General features: G+C 35.3%; 1 protein-coding gene across 1 annotated transcript; it reads right to left on the reverse strand.

Moving 5' to 3' along the window:
- Positions 1–168: 168 nt before the first annotated feature.
- LOC137388495 (centromere protein F-like) lies at positions 169–27,691 on the reverse strand. Its single transcript, XM_068074985.1, has 16 exons — positions 27,670–27,691; positions 27,430–27,545; positions 25,707–25,994; positions 23,846–23,965; positions 22,173–22,324; positions 21,129–21,412; positions 18,743–18,866; positions 17,005–17,100; positions 15,350–15,860; positions 14,648–14,783; positions 14,033–14,210; positions 10,166–10,351; positions 7,250–7,376; positions 6,472–6,566; positions 6,100–6,301; positions 169–387 (listed from the first exon to the last, which is right to left on the reverse strand). Exons 1-16 carry the CDS (start codon positions 27,689–27,691, stop codon positions 169–171), a joined length of 2,856 nt encoding a protein of 951 aa, XP_067931086.1.

Below are 27,691 nucleotides of genomic sequence, written 5' to 3' on the forward strand. Positions count from 1 at the left end.
CACCCAAGTGTGTTAACTTGCTGTATTTGCATTTTTTAATTGTCTCATTGCAAGTTTTGATTCTAGAATATTCCTTTTTAGAAGTGTATTAGGTCTTCCCTAGGTATGACAGCAAATACCCTGGCAGCATTTTTCATAATTCCTACTGCGTAATTTGAGCATGACAATTTAGAGACTGCGAATAGAAGGTGGCTCCGGTGTAGGGCTATGCGTGGGGGGAGGCGCCTTATTCCTGTCTGTCACTTTAGGAAGCTTGCTAGACTGATTTCCTTTATATATTTTACCATCATGACCAAATACTATGTGATTGTGTACATTAATACTTTGCTGCGAAGGACCACCGGTAGGCAAAGGTGATGCCTTTCCATTCAGGATCTCTTCATGAATCTGTTAAATGAGAAATAAAACACATTAGTCATGCAGCCATTTCATGGGCAACCTTTTTATTTATAGCCACTCAAATATTTTACATAAAGTACAGCTTTAATCAAATTATCAAAACTCCTAGACAGAAACGCTAACTTGAACAATTATTTTTAGAGTTGTCTGCTCTTATCGGATGTATACCGCTACAGAAGGGTTGTGATTGTGCCTGCAGGCTAAACAATATATATATATATATATAAATCTCAGTGTTTGTCTTTTTGTTAAACTCTATGTCCAGTTATAGCAATTAAAATCTAACAACGAAAAATCTTCATGCATTTGGTCTGGAGACCTACAGATGTAGCCAACTTGATCATTAAGCTACACTGAACAAAATGGAATAATTGAGCAAATAGTCATTGCATTGGTTAAGATGTTTGCGCCTACAGCGCTGGCATGGAGTTAATAGTTAGCACTGTTGACTGTTACGCGTAACGATTGTTAAGCCAGTCCAAAACGTGGGTATCGTTCTAGTAAAGATTTTAGTAAATATCTAGCTTTGCAGGTAAGTTACACAAATTCATTGCATAATCCCACGACCAAACACGAGCGAAGCGTGTGTTTGGGAGCTTTATGATAAATGCATATGTGCACACAACTCCCGAAAATTATCTGTCAATCGTCATAACCAAACCCTTGTACTGAAATCCCATCAAAAAATTTAACCATTTTTGTGTAAAGTCGTTTAAGTATAATAATGATATGAAATACGTATAAACCTATTTAAATATGTTACCAAGTCTTTGAAAAGTTGAGACAATATCCTAAAACTTACTCGTCTGATCAGATAATACATAACTAGACAGATTAATTTGGCCTAAAATCGCCATTAAAACCTGACAAGCCTTTTTTAATCAAAATTAAGACCGGCAAACAAAACGCCAATAAAGCTGTGCGACAGATAGTAGAACTATTAAGCCGTACGCATTTCACGAAAAAAACATGCACATTTCACCAGTCTATGGCATTGTCCAATTACCGAAGGTTTCTGCAATTAACGTAAAAGTACAGCAAGATAATCGCTTCTTTTTTGCCTATTTTATTATTCGATTAAATTATTCAATTTTATAAGACTATTATAAGATTTAATTATAAGAATAATCATTCGAATTTACAAGATCGAAGTATATAGTGATCGATAGTGTGCAATATGTTACTGTTAATACTTTTCTAAAGATTTTGTTGATGATATTACGGCTGTGCTCAATATCGCTGTACTGCCAAGCCGTTTTTAATATTTGCAAAATTAAGTAATAGGCCTACATTTCCTTATAGACATACAGCTATTTCTATGACAACCACTTAAAATCTGTTTAGATTTTTAAATTCAGCATAATTTTTTGGATATAAATTCAAAAACCTATATAAATATCACAACTTCTTGATATTGGTTGCTATGACGTTTTGAAATGTAAACCAAATTGTTTAAATTTCATTGGTTTTCGTTTCTCAAACTTTAACACCAGTTTTCTCAGAACTATTCTTTTGCACTAATGGTAAACATGCATTCAGTTTATTGACCATAAAACCTGTTGTAATTAAACTGAAATAAAATTTTTTTTGCAAAATAACTGAGAATTTTCTCCTTCTGCCTGTGTAGATAACTCTAAATCTCACCCACCCGACTTAACCATGGTTTCTGTGATCATGACCCATTTCTTCATTTTGCTCCAGTTTGCAAAAAACTTGAGAAGACTCCAGTTTGCAAAGATCTTGAGGCGAGTGCTCAAACTCCCAGGTCTCTGGTAGGAGACCCGAGTTAGAGCAGAATTTACCACCCATACGGAGTATCCGGGGTGAGGAAATAATTTTTTATATATATATCTATGTATATATATATACTGGACAGATAGCGTAGTTGGTAAGGTATCATAACAGTGATCAATAGGTCCTCAGTTCAAACCCCAACAACTGCACTTTTCTGGTGGTCCTTAGACAAGACCCTTGCTTGTATAATGTCTACGACCTCTATGATGAGTGCAATAACCAAAGCCATGCCGGCTCGGACGTCGCCCGGTCAAACAAGGTCCGCGCTGCCTGTAGCTGAACCAGGACAAGGCAGTGAAAAATAGACTACTGGTTTAAAACGGATGAAATGGACTCGGACTGATGACATGGACCTCATGCAGTGCTACTTTATGAGTGAACCTCAAGAGTGGGGTTACATGGGAAAGATGCACCAACTGTGGATAAACATGCGCTCTGAATTGTCACTAACCGCTAAGCAACTTGTAGCTCAGAGGAGTAACATAATCAAGCGGCATCTCATACACTGGTTCAAGTGTATTTATACTACCGGATATGTTTCTAATGGCTTTTCTGAAAACTGGTTGAGACATCCTGTAAGTTGCCTGCTTATTCTGGCAAGTTTATCCCATTGCTGGTTGTTGTACATGTACTTGAGATGTGTAGGTCGAAAAACAGTGCGCTAGTGCTTTTTTATATCACTAAAAGGGGTTGCGATATTATAGATATAGATGCTATCAAGCCTACTGAATTTAAACTGTGAATTTAGAAGAGTAACATAATCAAGCAGCATCTCATATCGGAACTTGAGGTAGATGAAATTAGGGAACAGTTCACCCAGGTAACCTTCAGTTCACCCAGGTAACCTTGACCAACGAGGAGTGCATATCAACACACACTGTCACACATACACAATCTTGTGTTGTGTTGACTCACGGGTTGAAGAAGACATGCACTTTAACCTTGACCCAAGGGAGAAAGATCTTGCGGAAAATATCATCAACAAAATGCCAGCTTCTAATGATGATGGAAGCAGGGTACCAATACGAAGAGTTGGTCATACCTAAGAAGCTGTTAGAAGACATTAACTTGGCACTGGGGTCAATCTCAACTGTATCGATCAGTGAGACTAATGCCCTAATCTACAGTACAGCAACTGTCATCTTGGAGGAGATGGGTATTAAGCGTTCAACAAGCGTTCAACAAGGCTTCAAGCCATTCCATCCTGGCAGCTGAGGCTACAAAAGGACTTGCGCAAGAAAGTTAGTAGGCTCAGTGAGAGATCTAACTACTGTTTGGAGCGTCCAAAAAGGGAAGCCACAATAGAAGCTCTAGAATCTGCCAAACATCAGCTAGTAGCACTCTCGGCACGACTGAAGCGGTACACCAAAGAGCGGGATAACAAGAGAATGAACAAACTGTTCATCAATAATCCACCTAGAGTGTATTCCCAGTTCAAAGGTGAACTGCAGAGGCCAATGTCAGATCCTCCCCGATCCAGCACTTGAAAGTTCTGGAAGGACATTTGGGAGAAAGAGACTACTCATAACACCACTGCAAGTTGGCTGAAGAGGCTTAAAGAGAGCCATCAACACACTGTGACTCAGCAAGGACTCACCATCAGCAAAGTGGAAATCAAGTGCAGAGTGCAGCGTATGAAGAGCTGGGCAGCACCTGGCCATGACATGATTCAAGCCTTCTGGTTGAAGAAATTGACTCCACTTCACACTAGAATGGCTAAGCAGATGGAATGCCTAATAGAACAAGGTGACCATCCAGAATGGCTGACCAAAGGATGAACTGTACTTCTGATAAAAGATCCTAAGCAGGGGCCGACTCCCAAAAACTATCGACCAATAACGCTCTTGCCCACCACCTGGAAACTGCTCTCAGGAATAGTTGCAGACAAACTGGAAGAGCACATGAGTCACTATATGACCAGTGCTCAGAAAGGAATTGGGCGCAACACCCGAGGAACCAAACATCAGTTACTGGTGGATCGGACGGTCTGTCAAGACAGCAGGAGAAGGCAAACCAATCTTGCCATGGCTTGGATTGACTACAAAAAGGCCTATGACTCAATTCCCCATAGTTGGATACTTGAGTGCCTCAGTATTTACAATGTTCACCCTGCTCTAGTGGCATTCATCAAGATATCAATGACCAAATGGAAGACGGAACTGGAGGCTAATGGCAAAAAGCTGGCGAGTGTAAAAATTAAGCGAAGCATCTATCAAGGTGACTCCTTATCACCGCTGCTCTTTTGCATATGCCTAAACCTTTTAAGCAATATGCTGGAGAAGGCTCAATATGGGTACTAGTTTAAGAGTGGCACCAAGATAAACCACCTCTTCTACATGGATGACATCAAGCTGTACGCTAACAAAGAAAGGGACATTGATTCGCTAATACACCTCACTCAGGTATATAGCAAGAACATCAGAATGACCTTCGGTATTGAGAAATGTGGAAGGCTAATTCTTAAGAAAGACCATTCTGTGCTCACAGATGACCTAAGAATGCCAAATGGTACCATCAAAGATATAGAAGAAGGGTACAAGTACTTGGGGATTATGCAAAGCAACACCAACCACGAAGCCGAGGTACGTCACAAAGCCATTACCGAATACAAGAAACGCCTTCGGCAGGTCCTACGGAGCCAGCTCAATGCCAAGAACCAAGTCATGGCAATAAATACCTACTCACTGCCAGTAATAAGATATCCAGCAGGCATAATAAAGTAGACTGAGGAAGGCATCAAGGAAACAGATATAGCAACTCGTAAACTGCTGACCATGCATGGAGCACTCCACCCAAAATCTGATACTACTAGATTGTATCTCGATAGGGAAGATAGCGGTAGGAGACTCAAAAGTGTACAGCAGACAGTGAAAGAGGAGGAGCAAAGCATCAAAGCATATGCAGCCTCCATGGCCACTTCAGATAAGTTGCTAGCTGAATTTCAATCGGCTGCTCTTACAATGGACCTACGCTCTGATGATGAGGAAATTGACTGGCACACGAACCCTCTTCATGGTGCTTACCACCGACAAATATCTAAGGTTGGCGATCTTCACCAGACATATATGTGGCTAAACAAAGGAAACCTAACGGCCAATACAGAGTCGCTAATCATGGCAGCCCAGGAGCAAGTGCTCCCAACAAGGCAACTCCAAACAAAAATCTATCACACTAGAGACGATACTAGATGCAGACTGTGCAAAGATGCACCTGAGACCATCCAACACATCATCAGTGGATGCATGCAGCTAGCAAGAAACGCATACACCGAGCGGCACAATCATGTCGCAGGTGTTGTGTATGGAAGTCTATGTGACGAGTATGGCCTTAATAAACCACAACACTGGTGGGAAGCTCCTGGTAAGGTGAATCAAAATGACTGTGCTAAGATCCTCTGGGACTTCTACATCCGGACTGACAAGCATGTCCTAGCAAACCAACCAGATATAGTGGTGGTAGACAAGGAGAACAAGAGGGCTACTATAATAGATATAGCAGTACCCAATGACTACAATATAGCGAGCAAAGAAAAAGAAAATGTAGAGAAATATCTCCTTCTTGGAGAAGAGATTGAAAAATGCTGGGATGTAAGAACAACTGTAATCCCAGTAGTCATTGGGGCACTGGGCGCAATAACACCGGTGCATAAAATGTGGCTTGCCCAAATACCAACAGCAATCAACTCAGGTGAGTTGCAGAAAAGTGCGCTAATGGGAACAGCTAAGATCTTGAGGCGAGTGCTCAAACTCCCAGGTCTCTGGTAGGAGACCCAAGTTAGAGCAGAAATTACTACCCATCTGGGGTGAGGAAACAATTTTTTTTTATATATTTATATATACATACAAAAACAAAAATCAGTTAGTTGTACCTACAGTCGATAAAACAAAATACAATAAAAGCACTTACAGCAATATTACGAGCATTTCTTTGCTGTCTCAACGGGTCGATCATAGTGTAGTTTCCACCAACAGGTCGAGGAGCGCTAAAGGGGTCATATATGTCATCTCGATTTTGGAGTTGTTCTCTGATGCTTTTCAATTCATACGATGTATACGGTCTGTGCGACTTATGGCCAGAAATGCCACCCTCCATGGGTAAATTGACGCTTCTGTGGAAAACAATCAGATTGGGTAAAAATTCTAGCAATCATCTAATGCTTGGTGGCCTATATTATTGTTTATCTTGCCAGATAAGCCTGACATCATTCTCACTACTATCTCATTGCTCTTCAAACCTACTAGATTGGCTGTAAAAGAATTAAATATTCATTCAGCTTACATTTTATTAGGGTCTAAACTAACATTCTTGTTGCAGGCAAGGCAGTTGAATGGCATCATTTGTTTCTTGAAGGCGGTAGCATCGTCAGCGTGTAACTACAACACAGCACTTACGTATACAATGTGACCTGTTATGTTACATACCATACTACACACAGTATTACATATAACCCTACTTAGTCTGATACATGCCATGTCACATGTACATACTGTACTACACTACGTGTGACATGTACATACTGTACTATACTGCCTGTCACATGTACATACTGTACTATACTACATGCCACATGTACATACTGTACCATACTACATGCCACATGTACATACTGTACCATACTACATGCCACATGTACATACCGTACCACACTACATGTCACATTTACATACTGTACTATACTGCCTGTCACATGTACATACTGTACCACACTACATGCCACATGTACATACTGTACCACACTACATGCCACATGTACATACTGTACCATACTACATGCCACATGTACATACTGTACCATACTACATGCCACATGTACATACTGTACCACACTACATGCCACATGTACATACTGTACCATGCTACATGCCACATGTACATACTGTACCATACTACATGCCACATGTACATGCTGTACCGCACTACATACCACAGACAATGCTTTACACCAAGCTACATGTGACATGGCACACTACCTAACAAAAAATACTGACTGCAGAGAAGTGTACTTAAAGACATACAAAACTGGTTGGCTTTATCATGTTATAAAACAAATACAAACCCTATAATCTGTCATCATCAGCTTTTGCAGTTTTGCCTCAAAGTTTTGAAGTATCTTTTTAATAGACAGCACCTCTTCCTGCTCTGCTTTGCTGTTCATTTTTGACAGCACTTTGTCTATTGTTTCTCTGCAGCATGATAAACACACATAGTATCACATAACAATCCCAGATCTCAGCTCTCTCTTTTAAAGACAATGCAATGTAACAGTTAGGTAATCAACTAGTCACTTCTAATCAGGTATTGAATATTCTAAATACACATATTAAACTATTTGTTATGCTAAAATTAAAGGAATAATCACTGTAGGTTTTTAATAATAGTAACAATGTGACAATATGAAACATTCACTAATTGATCAAGTGACATTTTGCAATTGCAATTTATTTATCGATTTTGTTACAGTTTAAAGTTTTTACAATTTTTGCTCACCTCAAATATCACGAAAATGGAAATAACTTGGTATTCCATTATTTTTATGCTAATATATGTAGTATCAATATTAAAAACTGCTAGCAAGTCAGCATTAGAATGCTAGATTCTACAAATGAATGATGAGAAAATATTTCTTATTTTGAAAAGACAAGCAGAAAAGTCATAAAAACCTTACTGACTTAATATAATTATCTTTCAGTCAATAGATGGGTTTGAAAATCTTGAGGGACAAATGCAACTTTGGAGTTATCTGCTCATACAGTTTGCATGCAAAAATCATGGGTGTTGCAAATATAAAATGTAACAAGGTTTTTACAATACACAACTTCAGGGCAAAATATAGTGAATAACAGAAACTTACCTTAAAGCCATTCAAAGGATTCACGCAATGGTTTCCATGAGTTAGAGATGCCCCGATTCTAATTTCACCAGCCGATTCAGATACCGATTCGATATACGTACCGATTCTTATTGAAAAATAATCCGATTCAGATCTTTTGTGTTGCATAGATAATTGGTAATTTTGTTATGCAAATATAAATATAATGCAAAGAAAATATAAATATTGAGGTATTTATTTGTTTGTGTTTATGGAAAAAAGATATACATGTATGTATTTTCACATACTGCCATACCATGCATTTAGTAACATAAAAGTCCATGTTTCTTGAAATCAGTTATCAATAATGATAATTACTGTTAGGGGTACAGCTTTCTCTGTGATAATGAAGTCTCTCTTCTATTGCTGAACGAACTGCTGTGCATTTTTAAGTTTAGAGCAAATAGATTTTTCTTTTAATTACCGTTAGTGATTCAATTCTCTCAGCGAGACGTTTTTATCTTTTATCACTATCGATGTAGCCAGTCATACTGAAGACGGACTCACTTGCCACAGATGATGGAGGACAGGCTAAATACCGATAAGTCACTGAGGTTATTTTATGCAGTACAAACAATAAATCATATCGTCAGTATCAAGCGAGAGATAGATAACTTTATGCATCAACTGCTCAAATTACTTTCGTAATGCTAGTAAATAGAAGCATTACACCACATTCTTGTTTCTCATCATTATTCTCTTTTTCGTGATTGGCTGCAATAAATCATATTGCTGTAATTGGGAAATACCGCACTTTGTGATTACGTCCTGACGAAAGCCAAAATATTCCTCAGTTGTGTGGATGTTTATTAGGCTATAGATATGAAATAGATTGTGTGACAGGCCTGGAATTCGTTAGGTAAAAGTAAGGAATTTGCAGCTGATTATTTTTTATTTGTGTAGCAGGCCAAAATATGGTTTTCTGCTAAATAGTTGATCTGTAAAAAGTATCTGAAGTTTCCGATCTTTTAAAAAAAGATCGGCTGATACCGATTCAGATACATGTACTTAAAGGTTGACTTGCAACAAAATTCACATTACAGTTATTTGGTATCAAAAGATTCACCATGTCTTACTCTGTTGTGTTGTAAGAGCCAAATATATGGAAATGTGATTACAAGCTCTTAAAAGCTCAAAAACGAAAAGCCGTCATAGATTGGAATCTCTTTATTTCGATGACGTAACCACGAAATTTGGTTATCGTCTTGTCACGTATGTTCTCACGTGAATTGAAAGGCCAATACAAAGCTCAATATAAAACTTATCGTAGTACTAGTTTCTGACAAACACTTCGAGTTTTACCGAAGACCCCGTATCAAATATAGATGCTCGCTATTTTACAGTTTTGTTTCGGTTTGGTCTAGTCGGCAAGTCGTAATCTGATCATGTGACCCAATACTTTGCAAATAATTTTTGCAGCAGTTTTCGATTATCACAGGTGACCAACAGGCTCGTCATGATTATCAGACAATGATATGTACTGCTTCAAGCTAAGGCTAAAAATTAAACAAATTTTTACAGTAAGTTATAAGATATCACTGCTAAAAGTGACAGCATTACGATGACGACAAAACAGACGCGTAAGAACAATAGACATGGTTTTATTGAATGCGTGAAGTATATTTGTGAAAATATTCGACGAATAAGGTTGCATGAAAGTGTAAACAGAAACCATCTTTCACAACTACATCACATTTGAGCCGTTTTGGAAAGGGAATCCAAACTATGGCGGTCTCATGTGGCTGCGATTTTCTGTTCGTTTTTGAGCTTTTAAGAGCTTGTAATCACCTTTCCACATATTTTGCACCTACCACACAACAGAGTAAGACATAGTAAATTTTTTCATATCAAATAACTGTAATATGAATTTTGTTGCAAGTCAACCTTTAACACCCATATCGGCACCGATACCGATTCCGATATTGAAATCGGGGCAACTCTATCATGAGTAAAAGGTCACCTTGTAAGAGCAGACAACTTTATAACTGCATTTTTCACCTAAAGGCTGTGAAACTGGTAGAAAATGTTACATATAGTTTGTGTATTAAACAAATTTGAGGTAGAAATCCAAAATTAAGGTTGAGAGATCTGAGTCCAACCTACCTCCAATTAAATTCTTGCTCCAAATTTTTGACCTTAAATCTGAGCCCGTTGATCGAATCTTCTAGAATTTTGTTGGTTCGTTTAAAATACTTCATATCGACTAACTCAGCTATGTCTCTTTTGTCACTCTTCATGGACAGTGCAAACTTGAGATAGTCTCTGTCTACCTTCTGTGATGAAACATGCCTGTAAATAACTCATACTTACTGTAGTTATATTAGATGTGTTACTTCCTGTAGTTATATTAGATGTGTTACTTACTGTAGTTATATTAGATGTGTTACTTACTGCAGTTATATTAGATGTGTTACTTACTGTAGTTATATTAGATGTGTTACTTACTGTAGTTATATTAGATGTGTTACTTCCTGTAGTTATATTAGATGTGTTACTTACTGTAGTTATATTAGATGTGTTACTTCCTGTAGTTATATTAGATGTGTTACTTACTGTAGTTATATTAGATGTGTTACTTACTGCAGTTATATTAGATGTGTTACTTACTGTAGTTATATTAGATGTGTTACTTACTGTAGTTATATTAGATGTGTTACTTACTGCAGTTATATTAGATGTGTTACTTACTGCAGTTATATTAGATGTGTTACTTACTGCAGTTATATTAGATGTGTTACTTACTGTAGTTATATTAGATGTGTTACTTACTGCAGTTATATTAGATGTGTTACTTACTGTAGTTATATTAGATGTGTTACTGACTGCAGTTATATTAGATGTGTTACTTACTGCAGTTATATTAGATGTGTTACTTACTGCAGTTATATTAGATGTGTTACTTACTGCAGTTATATTAGATGTGTTACTTACTGTAGTTATATTAGATGTGTTACTTACTGCAGTTATATTAGATGTGTTACTTACTGTAGTTATATTAGATGTGTTACTTACTGTAGTTATATTAGATGTGTTACTTACTGCAGTTATATTAGATGTGTTACTTACTGCAGTTATATTAGATGTGTTACTTACTGCAGTTATATTAGATGTGTTACTTACTGTAGTTATATTAGATGTGTTACTTACTGCAGTTATATTAGATGTGTTACTTACTGTAGTTATATTAGATGTGTTACTGACTGCAGTTATATTAGATGTGTTACTTACTGCAGTTATATTAGATGTGTTACTTACTGCAGTTATATTAGATGTGTTACTTACTGCAGTTATATTAGATGTGTTACTTACTGTAGTTATATTACTGTTTGTTTGTATTATCATCAAAAAATAAAAAAAACATAATAGAAAAATCAATCTATATTTAATGATGAGGGCCCACATGCACAATAGCGTAGCTAGTCAAGGTGCAGAGCCCGGGTAGACAGTCAACAAAAATAAAAGTTCATTTACTGCAAAAAAAGCTATGTCAGAGAGTCAAGGAGCCATTGTTTCAGAGTAGTTCGGAAAACAGTGCGATTTCCAATCCGCCTTAATCCGACCGGCAGTCCGTTCCAGGCAGACGCCAGCTGGTAAGCCCAATGCCTGTGGCCAACAGCGGAGGTCGAAGGTGGCAAGGGAAGAGAAAATTGAGAGTTTCTGGTATCATAAGGCGGATCTGGCTTAGATTTAATATAGCTTTTAAATTCAGAATGAGCCAATGTGCAAATATGTAAAAATATAATTCATGAATAGGTAGAATATTTGCTTTTTTGTAAAGATCAGAAGTACGATAGGTGGGGGGTTTATTAAAAATTATTCTCAATAGTTGATTTTGAATTACCAAAATTTTATTAAGGTGACTCTGTGGTGCAGTTCCCCAAGCCTCAATACAATAGATAATTTTACTGTTGATCAGACTGTTGTAATGCAAAATCAAAACATTTCTAGGCAATAAACCTGATGCTATATAAATCAGACCTAAGCTTTGTCTAAGTTTTGAACGGAGGCTGTCAATATGGTCTTTCCAGCTTAATGAGCTATCAATGATAATTCCAAGAAATTTAACGTTATCTGAGTAATTCAGTTGTCTGTCATTTAAATAAACCACTTCGTTTAATTGAAATCTGTTTTGGGATTTTGAATTATCATGTAATTAGTTTTATCTACGTTTAACGTCAGTTTATTAGCAAAACACCAAAATTTTAACTTCTCTAGGTTCAGGGTGATTTGAGCCATGTCTCTCTTTAGATTGTTACTCTCAAAAAATAAAGTGGTATCGTCTGCAAACAAAATTGTTTCAAAAGAATTGATATAGAGGAGGAATAAGGTAGGACCCAAGATAGATCCCTGGGGTACCCCACAGGTAATGTTTAGAGACTGAGATCTGACTTTGTTTACATTTACACATTGTGTTCTATTAGTTAGGTAGTGTTTTATTAGATCAATAGAGTTGTATTCAAAGTTTAGGTTTTGAAGTTTATGCAAGAGGATTGTATGGTCAAGGGTATTAAATGCCTTCGAAAAGTCTATAAATATACCAATAATCACCAAGCTGGAGTTTAGCGCTGCAAATGCATTGTTCACAAATTCTATTAAGGCATGGTGCGTACCTTTGTTTGTTTGGAAACCATATTGGGAGCTAGATACTATATTTTCTTCTTGAATGTGCAATTGTAGCTGGGTGTTTAATACTGATTCGAACACTTTAGAAAAAATTGGGAGTATGGAAATAGGGCGATAATTAGTTAGACTGGATTTACTACCTTTGTTTTTATATATAGGTAAAACTTTGGCACATTTCATTTTAGAAGGCACTGAACTAGTCAGGATAGATTGATTTATTATGTGCGCTAAAGGAGCGGCAATGAAGTCCGCGCTATCCCTAACTAACCCCGCAGGAATTCCATCGATACCTTCAGCTTTGTGCTCATTTAAATTTTTTAGAGTTTGGCAACCAAGTCAGCATCAATTAGATGGAAAGTAAATGGTTTATGTTGCTTTTGCTCAGAGTATGGATAGCTTGGACAGGATGGAATTTTCCTAGCTAGATTTGGCCCTATTTCAGTAAAGAAAGTGTTAAAAGAATTTGCTATATCTAAGGGTTCACAAAGGGTGTGTTTATCATTATCTATAAGCTTTTCAATAGTCGAATGACAGCTATTTTTGCGTCCACAAGCTTCGTTAATAGCTTTCCATAGCTTTCTAGGATTACCAGTCAAATCATTTACTAATTGAGTGTAATAGTCAGTTTTAGCCTGTCTTATTAAGCTAGACACTTTATTTCGTTGTTTAATATAGCGTGGTTTTAATAACGGGCTAAAGGGGTAAGTTTTATGCTTTTGAAATAGCGCATTTTTTTTCGTATTTTTTTTAGAAGCGCTTGGTTAATCCACGGATTTTTAAATGTTTATAAATGATTAGATGTGTTACTTACTGTAGTTATATTACATGTGTTACTTACTGTAGTTATATTAGATGTGTTACTGCAGTTATATTAGATGTGTTACTCACTGTACTTATATTAGATGTGTGACTTACTGTAGTTATATTAGATGTGTTACTTACTGCAGTTATATTAGATGTGTTACTTACTGCAGTTATATTAGATGTGTTACTTACTGCAGTTATATTAGATGTGTTACTTACTGTAGTTATATTAGATGTGTTACTTACTGTAGTTATATTATATGTGTGACTTACTGTAGTTATATTAGATGTGTTACTTACTGTAGTTATATTAGATGTGTTACTTACTGTAGTTATATTAGATGTGTTACTTACTGTAGTTATATTATATGTGTGACTTACTGTAGTTATATTATATGTGTGACTTACTGTAGTTATATTAGATGTGTTACTTACTGTAGTTATATTAGATGCGCAACTTACTGTAGTTATATTAGATGTGTTACTTACTGTAGTTATATTAGATGTGTTACTTACTGTAGTTATATTAGATGCGCAACTTACTGAACAATCTCCCGGAAGGCTGTCAGCTCGCTATCATGCCTTCCAACTTTTTCTTCAACTCGATCAAACCGTTCATCATTTCGCTGTTCCGCCCGCTCTAATAGCAGTTTCTCAGCTTTGGACCTGTTTATATTATCTACAACTTTAGAGAGCACCTGCTGCCTGTTAGGAGTGTCACCTGCAACAGGTGTCAATCAAATGTATTCCATCTACCAAAACTCATTTCTTCATCTATAACTGTGATTTAGAAGTGTTATCACTGTTTAAAGGACAGATAATAGAAGAAGAGCCAAGCCAACATAGTTGTATACAAGCAAGGGTTAGTTGAATGTATGTGTTGCTATTGATTATACAAGGAGAGTGCATGTGAAAGTTTGGGAGTAAATTTTAATTGGTAGTTGTGGCTCATGTAATAATAATTGCTTGACCTAGCATTAGTTCTTGTTATTCACTTGTGTAGTGAGTACTGTTAGTATTAAGTAAACCTAACTTTCATCTTCAGTTAAAAAGAAACAGTTGTATAAATAAAAAGATAAATAATGACTGAACACAAACCATAATCATATTTTTAACAAACATAATTGTATAAAATAAATTAAGGTAAATGAAGTCTACTCAATGATTCCAAAGTTTTCTGTAAGTGGTAAGATGGACCATCTTTCCTCCCTTCATATTCAGCATCTGAAGACGGAACACCTTGAATTGAGCTTTGCTGCCTGTATCTTCTTGATGTATCCTCAGTTGTTCCTATCTATAAATAAGGCAAAGATAGGAAACCAGACAAACATTTAAGGTGCATTTTCTAATGAGAAAAGTTAACATTGACTTCATGTGATTCAACAGCCACCATTTAACCATTTAACTGTCTAACCGTTTCTTCATCTAACCATCTAACCGTCTCACAGTCCAACTCTCTGACCGTCGGACCATTTGACTGTCTCACTGTCTAACCACCTAACTGTCTAACTCTCTCATTGTCCAACCATCTCACTGTCTCACCATCCAAGCATACTGTCCAGCCCTTGAAACCTATTCTCCCTGCCCACCGTCCATCTTCTGCTGAGCACCGTTGACCATCTATCAGTTACTGCCTAACACCTGTTGCCTTCCATTTAAGACATAAAGACTGACACATAAGTTCTAACGCTTACAGATAATATGGTAAAAGTTCTTGCAAAATCTTACAAAACATGTGGCATCATATCTGATGACCAGCCAACTGCAAACATAAGGAAACACTATAACAAGTACAAGAGAAATAGGTTACTCTTGAGTAGCTGGTAACTTTTCTACAAGTCCATGTTTTGTTATTCTTACCTGAGGTTGTTGAACCCATTGTGTTTTTCCCATCTTATCATTGCCTTGTTCAAAGGTCTCTGTTATCTCCATTTGTTGAGAATTATTTTTTCTTGAAGACTTACGCGTTCCATCCCTACTGCCGCCAGACCATGTAGCAGAAAAGTTCAACTCAGACCCACCTTGCCAATCATGTAGCTGTTCAGTATCCTCAGTATGGACGGCAGAAGTTATGTCCTCCACAAAGATCCCTTCCTTTTCTATATACTTTTTTTTTGCTTCCCCTCTATCTAGTTCTTTCTCTTGCAGTTGTATATCAGTTGTACTTTCTCTTTCGTTATACTCAAGTCTTGTCCCTTTGTAAGTTGTTTTTCCTTTAGATGCTTCATCATATCCATTTATTAACTTTTTACTAGAATTTTCAGATGTTTCTTCATCATATCTAAATTGCTCTTGCTGATCTGAGTCAGAATCCGCAGAATGAGCTGTGGTCGGGTCCAAAGCGTGAGTTCGGTTTATTGATATTCTCTCACTAGCAAAGGGGCACAGACTTAAAACATGACAGTACAACATACCATACATCTTCTCGGTTTCAATTGTTTTTAGACACGGCAATAAGGATCAATTCAAAGACAATAAAACAAATAAAAGATTTGAGTAATTTGAAGGCAAAACTGACATTATGTCAACAATAGTCTTTACAGAGAGCCAATTATATTACATGCCCATTACATTAAGTTTTGTCAGTTGTAAACTTGAAACTCCTGGCAGTCAGAACACCTCCAACCTCAAAAACACTCGCAAGCAGTAAAGCAATATCAACACTTTCTGATAGAATCGACTAAAGTTTTGTGTAAGTACATCTTTAAATGACTTACTTTTGATACGAACTGCACTTATAACATCACATGTAAGTAAAAATCAATCATGTTTTAAACTAAAGTGTTAGTTTCAGCAGTCCTAAACTCACACAAATATGGTTAGGTAGCTTGACATCTATGTGTACTAGTTATTGACAAGTTATAGTAGTTACTGACAAGTTATAGTAGTTACTGACAAGTTATATTAATTACTGACAAGTTATAGTAACTACTGATAAGTTATAGTAATTACTGACAAGTTATAATAGTTACCGACAAGTTATAGTAGTTACCGATAAGTTATAGTAGTTACTGACAAGTTATAGTAGTTACTGACAAGTTATAGTAGTTACTGACAAGTTATAGTAGTTACTGACAAGTTATAGTAGTTACTGACAAGTTATAGTAGTTACTGACAAGTTATAGTAACTACTGACAAGTTATAATAGTTACCGACAAGTTATAGTAGTTACCGATAAGTTATAGTAGTTAGTGGCAAGTTATAGTAGTTAGTGGCAAGTTATAGTAGTTAGTGGCAAGTTATAGTAGTTAGTGGCAAGTTATAGTAATTACTGAAAAGTTATAGTAACTACTGACAAGTTATAGTAGTTACTGACAAGTTATAGTAGTTACTGACAAGTTATAATAGTTACCGACAGGTTATAGTAGTTAGTGACAAGTTATAGTAATTACTGAGAAGTTATAGTAACTACTGACAAGTTATAGTAACTACTGGCAGGTTATAGCAGTCAGCAGGTGAGAACAAGTGAAACATTAACTTGTTGTGTTAACAGATACTTAATATACAGTACTTACTTGGCTCTGCTTGCTGGAGCAGCACCCGCTGATTCTGTCAACGGGATGTGAGAGCTGCTAGATATCAGCAAACCAGACTGTTGGGTAGTCAAATGCCTAAAGGATTTAGACATACACTACATAATAATCTATATAGGTATATATTTCTCAAAGTTGGTCATGTGTATGTGTGCGTGTCCAGATATCGCTATTAACATCTTGGAATTAAAATTCCATGTTTTGATGGATATGAACTCACGGAGATTGCTACAGCAAGTTTAAAATCCAGGCACTCTACCACACCACTTAGCCATACAAGATGTAGTAATCTATGACATTATTGTATACCGTATAGCATATGCACACGCTAATTATTTTAGCATTGTGCCCACGCGTTACAATGGTCTTGTTACAAAGTATTTTGGGACCGTAGTATATGCAACACGATGCTTCTTCATCTTTTTTTCGTTAGGGCAAATTTGTTCCGCCCCATGATATCAACAATAATTTATCTCGAACTTAGAATTTGGTGATTTGTGTACTGATTATATATGTTATTAAAATATATACGTTGATCACCATGATGAGTTCAGCCTTATCAGTTGTGGTAAAAACTGCTCGCAAACAGATAAATGATAAAATTTTAGTTAAACGTTTGAATTTTACTAAAATACATACTAAAACTTTCTTAAAGTACGTGTTTAGTAAACTAAATTCATTTAAGTTAGATTCAGTGTTTATGTTACACATTTGTCTTGAAGGTAAGAACTCTCCTCGTAGTACATTTTAATGTTATATTATCTTGCAGATCATAATCACAAAATGCACTAAAGTCATTGTAGGTACCCATAATTATTAAGGTTAGCATATTGTTTTGTTACTATTTTTTAATGATGATGATTTTGATGATTTTTACGAGGAGGTGATTGCATTAGATAATTACTATGAGTTTCTATAACACTCCATGTACATCTATTAATAGCCTACGATATTTTTGTAATTGGCATGCAAAAATTGGCATGCAAATTTTTGCATGCCAACACTGAAACAAATTAAAATCATATACTTGTAAACCAAATAATTTTTCATTGTAATCGTAGCAAAACAGACTATATTTAGCCATTACTTGCTAATGATTTCACATTTACATTTAAACACCTTTACATTTTTAGTTTTCATCCTGACTTATTTCAACGAAACACTCCTTTCAAGTTATGAAGTTTGAAAGTTACAGTTGTTTGACAAAGTTTGAAAACCTTTACAGTTGTTTTTATTTTCTCTTTTAATTCATTCCAACTACACAAAACACTTTTCTCATGATATGTAGTTTGAAAGTTAAAATGGCAAATGTTGTTATATAGTAAATGCAAATAAATTTTTTGTCCAAAGACTTTTTTATTACTCGGGCAATGCCGGGTAGTACAGCTAGTCTGTTTTATATTCAATGAGCCTCTCAGAGTCTAAACTGCTAAGGATTTGTTAAAAAACAGTTAATAAATTGTTAACTAAAATAGTTTTTTCTAAAGACCAAAATATATATAATAATATAAGCTAAAAAGATATTATAAAAAATGTGATTGAGTATTTTCTAATACAATGGCAGTGTGTACTTGTTTAAATTATACTCAGATAGATATAAAAATGTTTTGAGTTATGCGATGATAAGATATCTATAAATATAATATATTTACTCACTATTTTTTGTTTTTGGCAGAATTGTTGCCTTGCTAGCTGACGAAGCTACTTAAACATAACTTACCGTTCTAAGTCATCCCAAGTCACAAATGAGTCTAACTTGTTGTTCAACTGCTTCAAGTGATCGCTGATGAGTCTGTTTATCTCAGATGTTCTCCGCTTCTCTGCTGCCATCTTCTCACGGATCGCTGATAAGTTCAAACACAAAGAGATTGTGTAATATGACTAGAATTTTCAGAAATGGTGAATAATAACATTAAATGATAAAATATTATATGTTCAATATACTTTTGGCAGCAAAATAAACTGCCGCATCAAAATCTGCCTTACATACTCGAGTTAATTAGTTCAACTTTTGTAAAGAAAAAGATTTTCTTGATAGTATTGTTGCCCAGAACTGTGTATAAAAATCTAAAAAGTTCATGTTGACCATCATCTGTCATTAGTTACTGTAAATGATTAATAGTTTAGCCAAACTTTAAATATATAGTATAATAACAAGTTTATTAATAATAGATTATCTTTAAAGATGCTGATATAGCATACAAACACTATAGTAGGTATAACATTTTAGAACTGAGTAAAATTGAATATCATCATGTTTGGTTTTGGATTTATTTAAAGATTGAAAGATATTTGTGAAGCTACTGCAGAAAATTGAGTCAGCCATAAAGAAAACTTTAATATTTTCTGATGAGTTTTTATTAGTATCATTACACTACCCAGAATCCACCTCACTAAATTGTGTGCCACTCCAACTAGACTGAGTATGTTTAGTTTTATTACGGGTAAAATATTAAAATATTACTGTCAACTATCTCATCATTTTATCCTGCATTCAACGACTACTTATATATCGCAAAGATAGTATGTAATTTATTTGATGTGATCTTTAAGAGAATTGCAAGCTTTGCTTATCTTGGGAAGATGTGAGTATCTCTGTTTCTGCTGTAATCCGAATCACTTAAAATGCGTTGTATAAGTTTACCTCTTCAGTTGAAGCTGTGTGACGTTATGTACTATGTTATGTAGTGTGTACATATACTGACGTTATGTACTATGTGAAGCTACAGTAAGGCACGCTTGCTGCTGGCTGACTTAAAATAAACTTGTGACAAAGATGACTTACTCGATTAAGATTACAAGTTAATTGTAGATATGGTAAGTACTACAGTTTATGTGTTGAGCATTAGATTTAATAATAGTACAGCATGGTTTAACGGAAACATTGCAGGAATCAGTAGGGATGGTTATTGGTAACAGCCTCACTAGTGTATGCATATATGTTTTTAGATACCTAGTGTTTTAGTCAAACAACATTTATAATTCTCATGACATCGTTGCTTTCTTATGAAAATTTTATCATAGTCTGGAAACATTAGTCAGGCATTCAAAGAATCAAAAAACTAGCAAATTGCTAAGGATAATTAAACACAAAATTGCTGAGGTAGAGCGCTTAAAACAATGATCAGAAGGAGATCAGTACTAGCATTTTGCAACGAAAAAACTTGAAACTTGCTGCATTTGCTGTATGGAGTCCTGTAAAGTTATGGCTTATAACCACATGATAATGGTGTCTAATAAGATTTATGAATGTGCTCAATATATCTCAGTGCAGTACTTTTATATGGTTACTTGGAAAATGATTATATAATATAACAATACAACAATATGATAATATAACAACACAAATATACAGCAATATAACAATTTAACAATACATGATTGCTGTAGTTTTTAGTAATTTATTTCAAGCAATCTTAATCTATCAAAAGTTATGTATTTTATGCTTACTTTTATTTTAGTTATTATTTGTGACGTGTCAGCCAAGGAGGTATCTTTGAGAGAGAAAAAAATTTCATGTACATACTAATAGTCATGTACTTACTAATAGTCATGTACTTACTAATTATAGCCATGTACTTACATGATACTTTTTCATCACAAATAGCAAACTTCTGAGCTAAGTGGTTGAGTTTTTTCTCATTGAGCAATTTTTGTTTCTCTGCTTCTAAACTTTCTGTCATAATATAATATAATATGAATATATCATTTGATGTAATAAAAAGATTTTCATAGTGTAAAAAGTTACTTATTACAGAGAGAAGAAGCGGAACAAAACTATAGAATGTCATTGACTATCTACTTTTTGCTAGTAAGATCAACCAGTGTGTTACATCTTATAACTATAACCAATAATAATTTGTATTCAACAGGTATGATTTAAAATGGTTATTTTAGTTTTATTTCATGTTCTTTAAAAGCGTTCTTTGCTAGTAGCTATCATTTTCAATCAAACAAGTGCGGAGTGTTCTTAACAGCAAACAGGTTTTGTATTTATTTATCTATTTAAAATCTGGTAGAAAAAGATAAAGTGGCATCTTATGTAAAGTAGTTGAATAGTGTACACTGAAGCTACTTATTTTGTAATATACATGTAAATTTTATACCTTTTGATGATTTGGTAGCCTCCTTGACTGGTTTATCTGAAACAGGTATCACTGGTTTATCTGAAGCAGGTACCACCGGTTTATCTGAAGCAGGTACCACCGGTTTATCCGAATCAGGTGTCACCGGTTTATCCGAATCAGGTGTCACCGGTTTATCTGTATTTAGAAAGGGTTTATCTGTAGGTGAGGGGTGTTCTTGAATCATCCCTTCATCATTAGATGCTCTGCCTTCATTTATTTCTTTCTCTGCTCTCAAGGTTTCTTCTAACTTTTTTATTTGTTTTCTGCAATTCAGGAAGTTGTTTCCATAACCAGAGCTACTACTGAATTACGAGTATAGTTATACCGCAAGGTCGTTCATACCATGTTTAGTGCGTGGGATCTTTTTTAACTTTACAAGGTACAATAGCTACTATTCAGATTTCACTATACTACATTTATGGTATGCACTTCATGTATCAAACAAATAACTCAAACTGTACCTGGTGTTCCACCTGTACATCTACAAATGTTAATGTTTGTTGTTTGGTCTGTTTGTTGGTCTGTCGCTCATGTGTCCGTGTATTATTATTAAGCTGGCTTCAGATAAGGCTCTTATTATAGGAAAGATTTAGACTAGCTTAAGTTATTAGCACACCAGGCTGATAATAATAAAGTTGATATCTAGTTATATATTGCAAGCACTACAGTGACTAGACATACAATAGACATTACGCATACTAGATATGTACATATGAAGCACACAGTACATACCAGACACTTTTATAATATCTAAAACACTGCACATGCCAAATATTTTGTGCATATTAAACCCATGGTACATACCAGGCATGTTATTTACCCCAGGCGCACTGTACATACCAGACAAGTTATGCTCTCCAGATGGACTGCATGAGCCTTATGCGTATACATTTTACTTACCTTGCACACGTCATCTTACCTACTGTACACACTATACCCAGTGTTTATACCAAAACTCATCTATACAGTACGTACATGATGCTTGCCCCAAGCTTTTATTTTCATACATGTACATGTACATACTTATCATTATAAAGTGAATCTATCTGTTGGTGAGTAATGCTCAGATCATCCTGGATTGCACCAACAGCTTTTATCATTTCTGCCATATTTGTCTCCATCATCAACAGACGAGTCTCTATATCCTGCGCAGCCTCACCTTCCCCCGACTGTTTCTGAAAGCAGACCGGAAGATTTGTGTCAATAACAGCTTTTCAATATGTTGCTGTGTACTTTACATTCTAACAAAAACTAGTTATATTAAATTTTAATTGTGTATGCAGATAATAATTTTTGATAATGATATATTATTTCTAAAGCTTAGCATAACATACATCGTATTCAATCAGGAACTACTTGAATTTTTATACATGCACTTTGTTCTTAATGAAGCTTAGGTCGTAATAACGAACCACATTTTTCTGGACTAATAATAATATTATTTCTAATACAGAAAAATATTGTTGCATAAAAATATACTTCAACCACTGTGATTGAAGGTAGTTACCAGATTTACAGATTCAGTTTCCAGATGTGTTGGCTAGTTCTGAAATTCATTAGCAAGTTTTATGAATCACCTCATATCACATGTAACTGGTCACCAACTATACTAAAGCTCACATGTAACTGGTCACCAACTATAGTAGAGCTCACATGTAACTGGTCACCAACTATAGTAGAGCTCACATGTAACTGGTCACCAACTATAGTAGAGCTCACATGTAACTGGTCACCAACTATAGTAGAGCTCACATGCAACTGGTCACCAACTATAGTAGAGCCCACATGTAACTGGTCACCAACTATAAAAGAGTTCACATGTAACTGGTCACCGAATATAGTAGAGCTCATATGTAACTGGTCACCGAATATAGTAGAGCTCATATGTAACTGGTCACCAACTATAGTAGAGCTCATATGTAACTGGTCACAACTATGGTAAAGCTCACATGTAACTGGTAACCAACTATAAAAGAGCTCACATGTAACTGGTCACTGACTATAGTAGAGCTCACATGTAACTGGTCACCAACTATGGTAGAGCTCACATGTAACTGGTCACAACTATGGTAGAGCTCACATGTAACTGGTCACAACTATGGTAGAGCTCACAGGTAACTGGTCACCAACTATAGGATGAACATGCGCACGTGTAGCTAGTGAACGTCTGATACAATTCTGCTTCGCTGACTATGGGTATGAAAATAGCAGCACCTGATATATTATTGGAATATAGTTTGGTTGGCATGCTCAAAAATATACATTGTGTACTTTATAGTGTTTGAAAAGAAATTGGAGCATGTCCAAAAAAGTGTTATATTTTGTAGGTCAGTCATACTAGAATTCTATACCGTAGCACTGATCAGAGTATTATCTATGCTATTCTGTTTTATGTCTGGTTACCTACTTAACCGTAGCAACCGTCAGTATCAGAAGATTGTCTACTACATTGTCTCACAAGAAAGTATCCAGCTCGGAGCACAGCATTTTAGTCAATCAGAAAATGCTCGCGCCTCCAAAATGTGATTATTAAATACCGCAAGGTTGTTTAACTGGCAACTATAAAACATTGTGTGTCTCTCCATGAGAGCACAATTCTCATTTTTGTTCACCAATTGCATCTCACATATACTAAATGAGAATTTTAAGCTGATTTACTACAATAAATACAGTAAAGTAAATACAAGGCTGAGTACCTTTAGGAGGGTCACGGTAGAATTACTCAATGTTGCCACCACCTGCTCAAGCTCTTCAACTCTTTTAGTTAATTTCTCACCTGGTTGTGAAATATGTAACTCAGGAACTGAAGCTTTTTCCTATAAATATTGCACACAGTCTATAAAGATTGCTGCTTGTTGAAATTAGAAAGAACCTAATACGAACAGGAAGTAGTAACCATCAACATCTTTTACGATGAAATACTTCGATATGTACGTATGACTTTTTATAGACATTAGTTATCATCAACAAAATAATGCTTTTCATTTGATGCCAAAAATGGAAATAAAATGAAAAAACAGAAATTATTGAGTGAGTTGAACAAACATGTTTTAAAAGTTGGTAATGTAATAGTATAGCAGAGGAGTCGAGATAGCGAATTGAAGGTTGTAGTAACAGTAAGTTTATAAACTGAAACATACAATAGTGGATGTAGTATGTTGGTGTCAGGAAATAGAAAACATTGTTTGTCGTACGTGTGGAAGGATAAATACAAATATTCTGGGCATCGTTTATGCAAATGCCACGACTAGCTATGCTATTGCGTATAATGGGCTTCATTACTCTTCCAGCTTCTTTCTTTTGCTTAACTAATTTTTGTCGATTAAAATAAATCACAAATCAAATCACAAATAAAACCTGCAACACAAATGCAAAATGAGCAAGTTTAGGATAATAAGGCAAACGTTGATAGATTTTGTGATATGATTGGTAGAAGTGTGGTAAGCTGTAATGTGATTGGTGGAAGTGTGGTAAGCTGTAATGTGATTGGTGGAAGTGTGGTAAGCTGTAAAACTAGCGCTAGTATATCAGCTTTAGTAAAATATTATAAACTGGTTTTATTGCATAATGTTTTCATTTAAATTACTGTTTTTATTTTTAAACTAGTTTTCTAAAATTATTTGATGTTTGTTGAACTGCTCACTCTATTGGTTAGAAAAACAATTTGATTCAGATATTTCAGAACAAGATTTCTTAATTTTGCGCAGGTTTCAAGGTCTGCTAACTTTGTACATACTAAACGCAGTTATGAGGCTGAATGGATACATCTTCTAGTCTTATAAACAACTTTCTAAGTCAACCTCATGTGTGAGGCAATGACAAGATTAGTAAACAAGCCACCACTATCATTCCTTTTAGGAGATTGAATCCCTGAACAGAAGCTATACAGTGAAGATAAATTTGAAATAGAAACACCAAGTTCTGCGATAGCTGAGAATAATTTATGATGAAAACAAAAGCATTATCTTTATCTATATATACATAAACTCAATGTTTGTCATTTGTCTTTCGTCTGTCCAGATATAACGATAAACTTTTCGACACAAAAAATCTCCGCTGCAGCTTGTACAAACTCAAAACCTTCAGATCCAGCAGGTAGATATATCCAGTCCATTAAACCACATAGCCTACTAGCTTTACAATGGAATAATTGTGCACATAGTTATCACATCTGCTAATTTTTAATGGCAATCGGTTAAAATATCTACACTTCACACTTGAACTAATTTAGTAAAAGAACAATTTTACTTGAAGAAAAATATCTGCCCATATTTCCCAAAATGCTATAAATATATGTATATATAGTATGTACTTTATTAAACTTATACCAAATTTATACCAGAAATAAGCAAACATGTTGATTTAATATTTAGATGGTGAATAAATGGTGATTTTTCTGTACAATAACTTTTTTTATTACCCATACGACCTCGGGCATTCACCTAGTCTAGATAGATGTCACAGGGTGACCTTAAGATTAGTGATAGACCTCCGTATACAAAGCAGATAAAAACACTTGGTACAAATATCTCATAGTAGGTATGTATGCAATAGCACCTGGGCTGGAACCGGCATCATATGCTGTTGAGATTTTATAGGAGGTATAGGTTGGTCTGTAACCACTGCTGGTGATCCATCTTCAATCGCCGCTTCTTCTACAACGTCATCACTTTGCTTCTCAACAGGCTTCAATTTTAACTCATTTTTTAGCTGTGCCATCTCTTTCTCTTTCTGTGTCTTGACAGCATGCGCTGAGTGCTTTTTCCCAGTTGTCAAACTATCTCCTTCAGATATATGGGGCAAGTTTGGTGCAGACTCTGGCGCTCTGCTGAGTTCAGCATCTACCTGTGAGCATTAACTGAGAGCTTATCTGCTGTCTGCTTCAACCTTAACTACCTGCAAACAACTGCCAGTTCTCTGCTTGAACACCTGCAACCAACTGCCAGTTCTCTGCTTAAACACTTGCATACAACTGTCAGTTTTCTGCTTAAACACCAGCAAGCAACTATCTAATATATGCTCTAGGTTACTGTAGTTTTATGTGAGCGTACTTGCAGTGAACGTTATGCTAAAACATCTGCATGCTCCTACAGTCACCTGCAGGTATCTGCAGTGACCTGCAGACACTTGTACAGACCTGCAGACACCTGCAGACATATGCAGACACCTGCAGACACTGGAGCTTTTGTAATTACTTTTTGGTTTAATTTTGTAAGCAAATGAATAATCATAATCCTAAAGCATCTCCATTGAAAACACAATTTTGACCGGCAGCAGCTTGCTTTTGATCAGCAATTTTAGCAAACATAATATTAAAAATTATTACATTTTGTGACAAATATAACCAAAATTCGGTTGTATGTGACTACTAACTATTACTAATCTAATTGTCACAAGCAATTATCAGATAATAATAAAGAAACAAGGTGTGAATTTCTATACATTTTGAGTCGCTTCTCCATAAAATATAACTGAGAAAATAAAATGTTAGTAAGAAATTCACAGCTTACTAGTTTTATATGCTGTTATGATAAATATTGAGACAACTGATTGTTATTAAAACTTAATGCAATATTCAATAGTTATGCTAATAACAAAAGTTAAAGTTAAATATTCACTTGTTTGTCATTTCAAACAGTTATACAAAGTCTTTCACACAAGTACATGTAGTCTTACTAAGCAAACTGTAGGAAACACTGATGTGAAAAAGATATAATGTTAGATATAATATATAATATAAAATATATATAATATAAAGAGCTACCTTATTTATAAAAGAACAGTTTTGTGAATGAGAAACTAACTTCACACTCGTAAGAAAAAATGTACCTACTTATTGCATAAGAAAAATGTCGTAAAGATTCAACTAATTATTCATTCAAAAGAAAAAATAATTTCATAATTCATAAGACATTAACCACTGAATCACAAATGACGCATGATGGTTGTTTATGATTCATAATGATAAGTGGTCATGATGAAGAACTCATGTTTGTAACTTCTATAATAACTAACATGATCATAGAAAGCTGAGTATAAGCTTTACTACAGCTTTACTGAAGCTGATGTAGATTTCACACTGACATAATGATATTAGAGAAGAGTTGGTCTAGTAATCTGCATAACTATTAGGATTCTTTTCAGATTGTGGTACCAGCAAAAGACCAAAATGACTCCCTTATTCATTACCTATAAGGTTTTGACATGATAAAACTTATCAATCTATTTCACTAATATTAGCCTACTACAGTCATGTGAAAATAATTTCAGAAGTACATACAGACTTGAGCCGTCGAGTATTCACATTAAGTTCACTTAATGCTAGGCTGTTGGCAGCAGAGATGAACTCTGGAGGAGATTCGCTGTCATACGACAGAGCTGTCTTTGAAAGAACGCCTGTAAAAAGTTATCAATTGTTTCGACTTGATGCAATTGCTATTTTCATATGTTATATATGATATATGATACATACCGGAATGTGATATATGATACATACCAGTATATTATGTATGATACTTACTGGCATATGATGTATGATACAT

Source organism: Watersipora subatra, chromosome 1 (assembly GCF_963576615.1).
Source record: "Watersipora subatra chromosome 1, tzWatSuba1.1, whole genome shotgun sequence".
NCBI lineage: Eukaryota > Metazoa > Bryozoa > Gymnolaemata > Cheilostomatida > Watersiporidae > Watersipora > Watersipora subatra.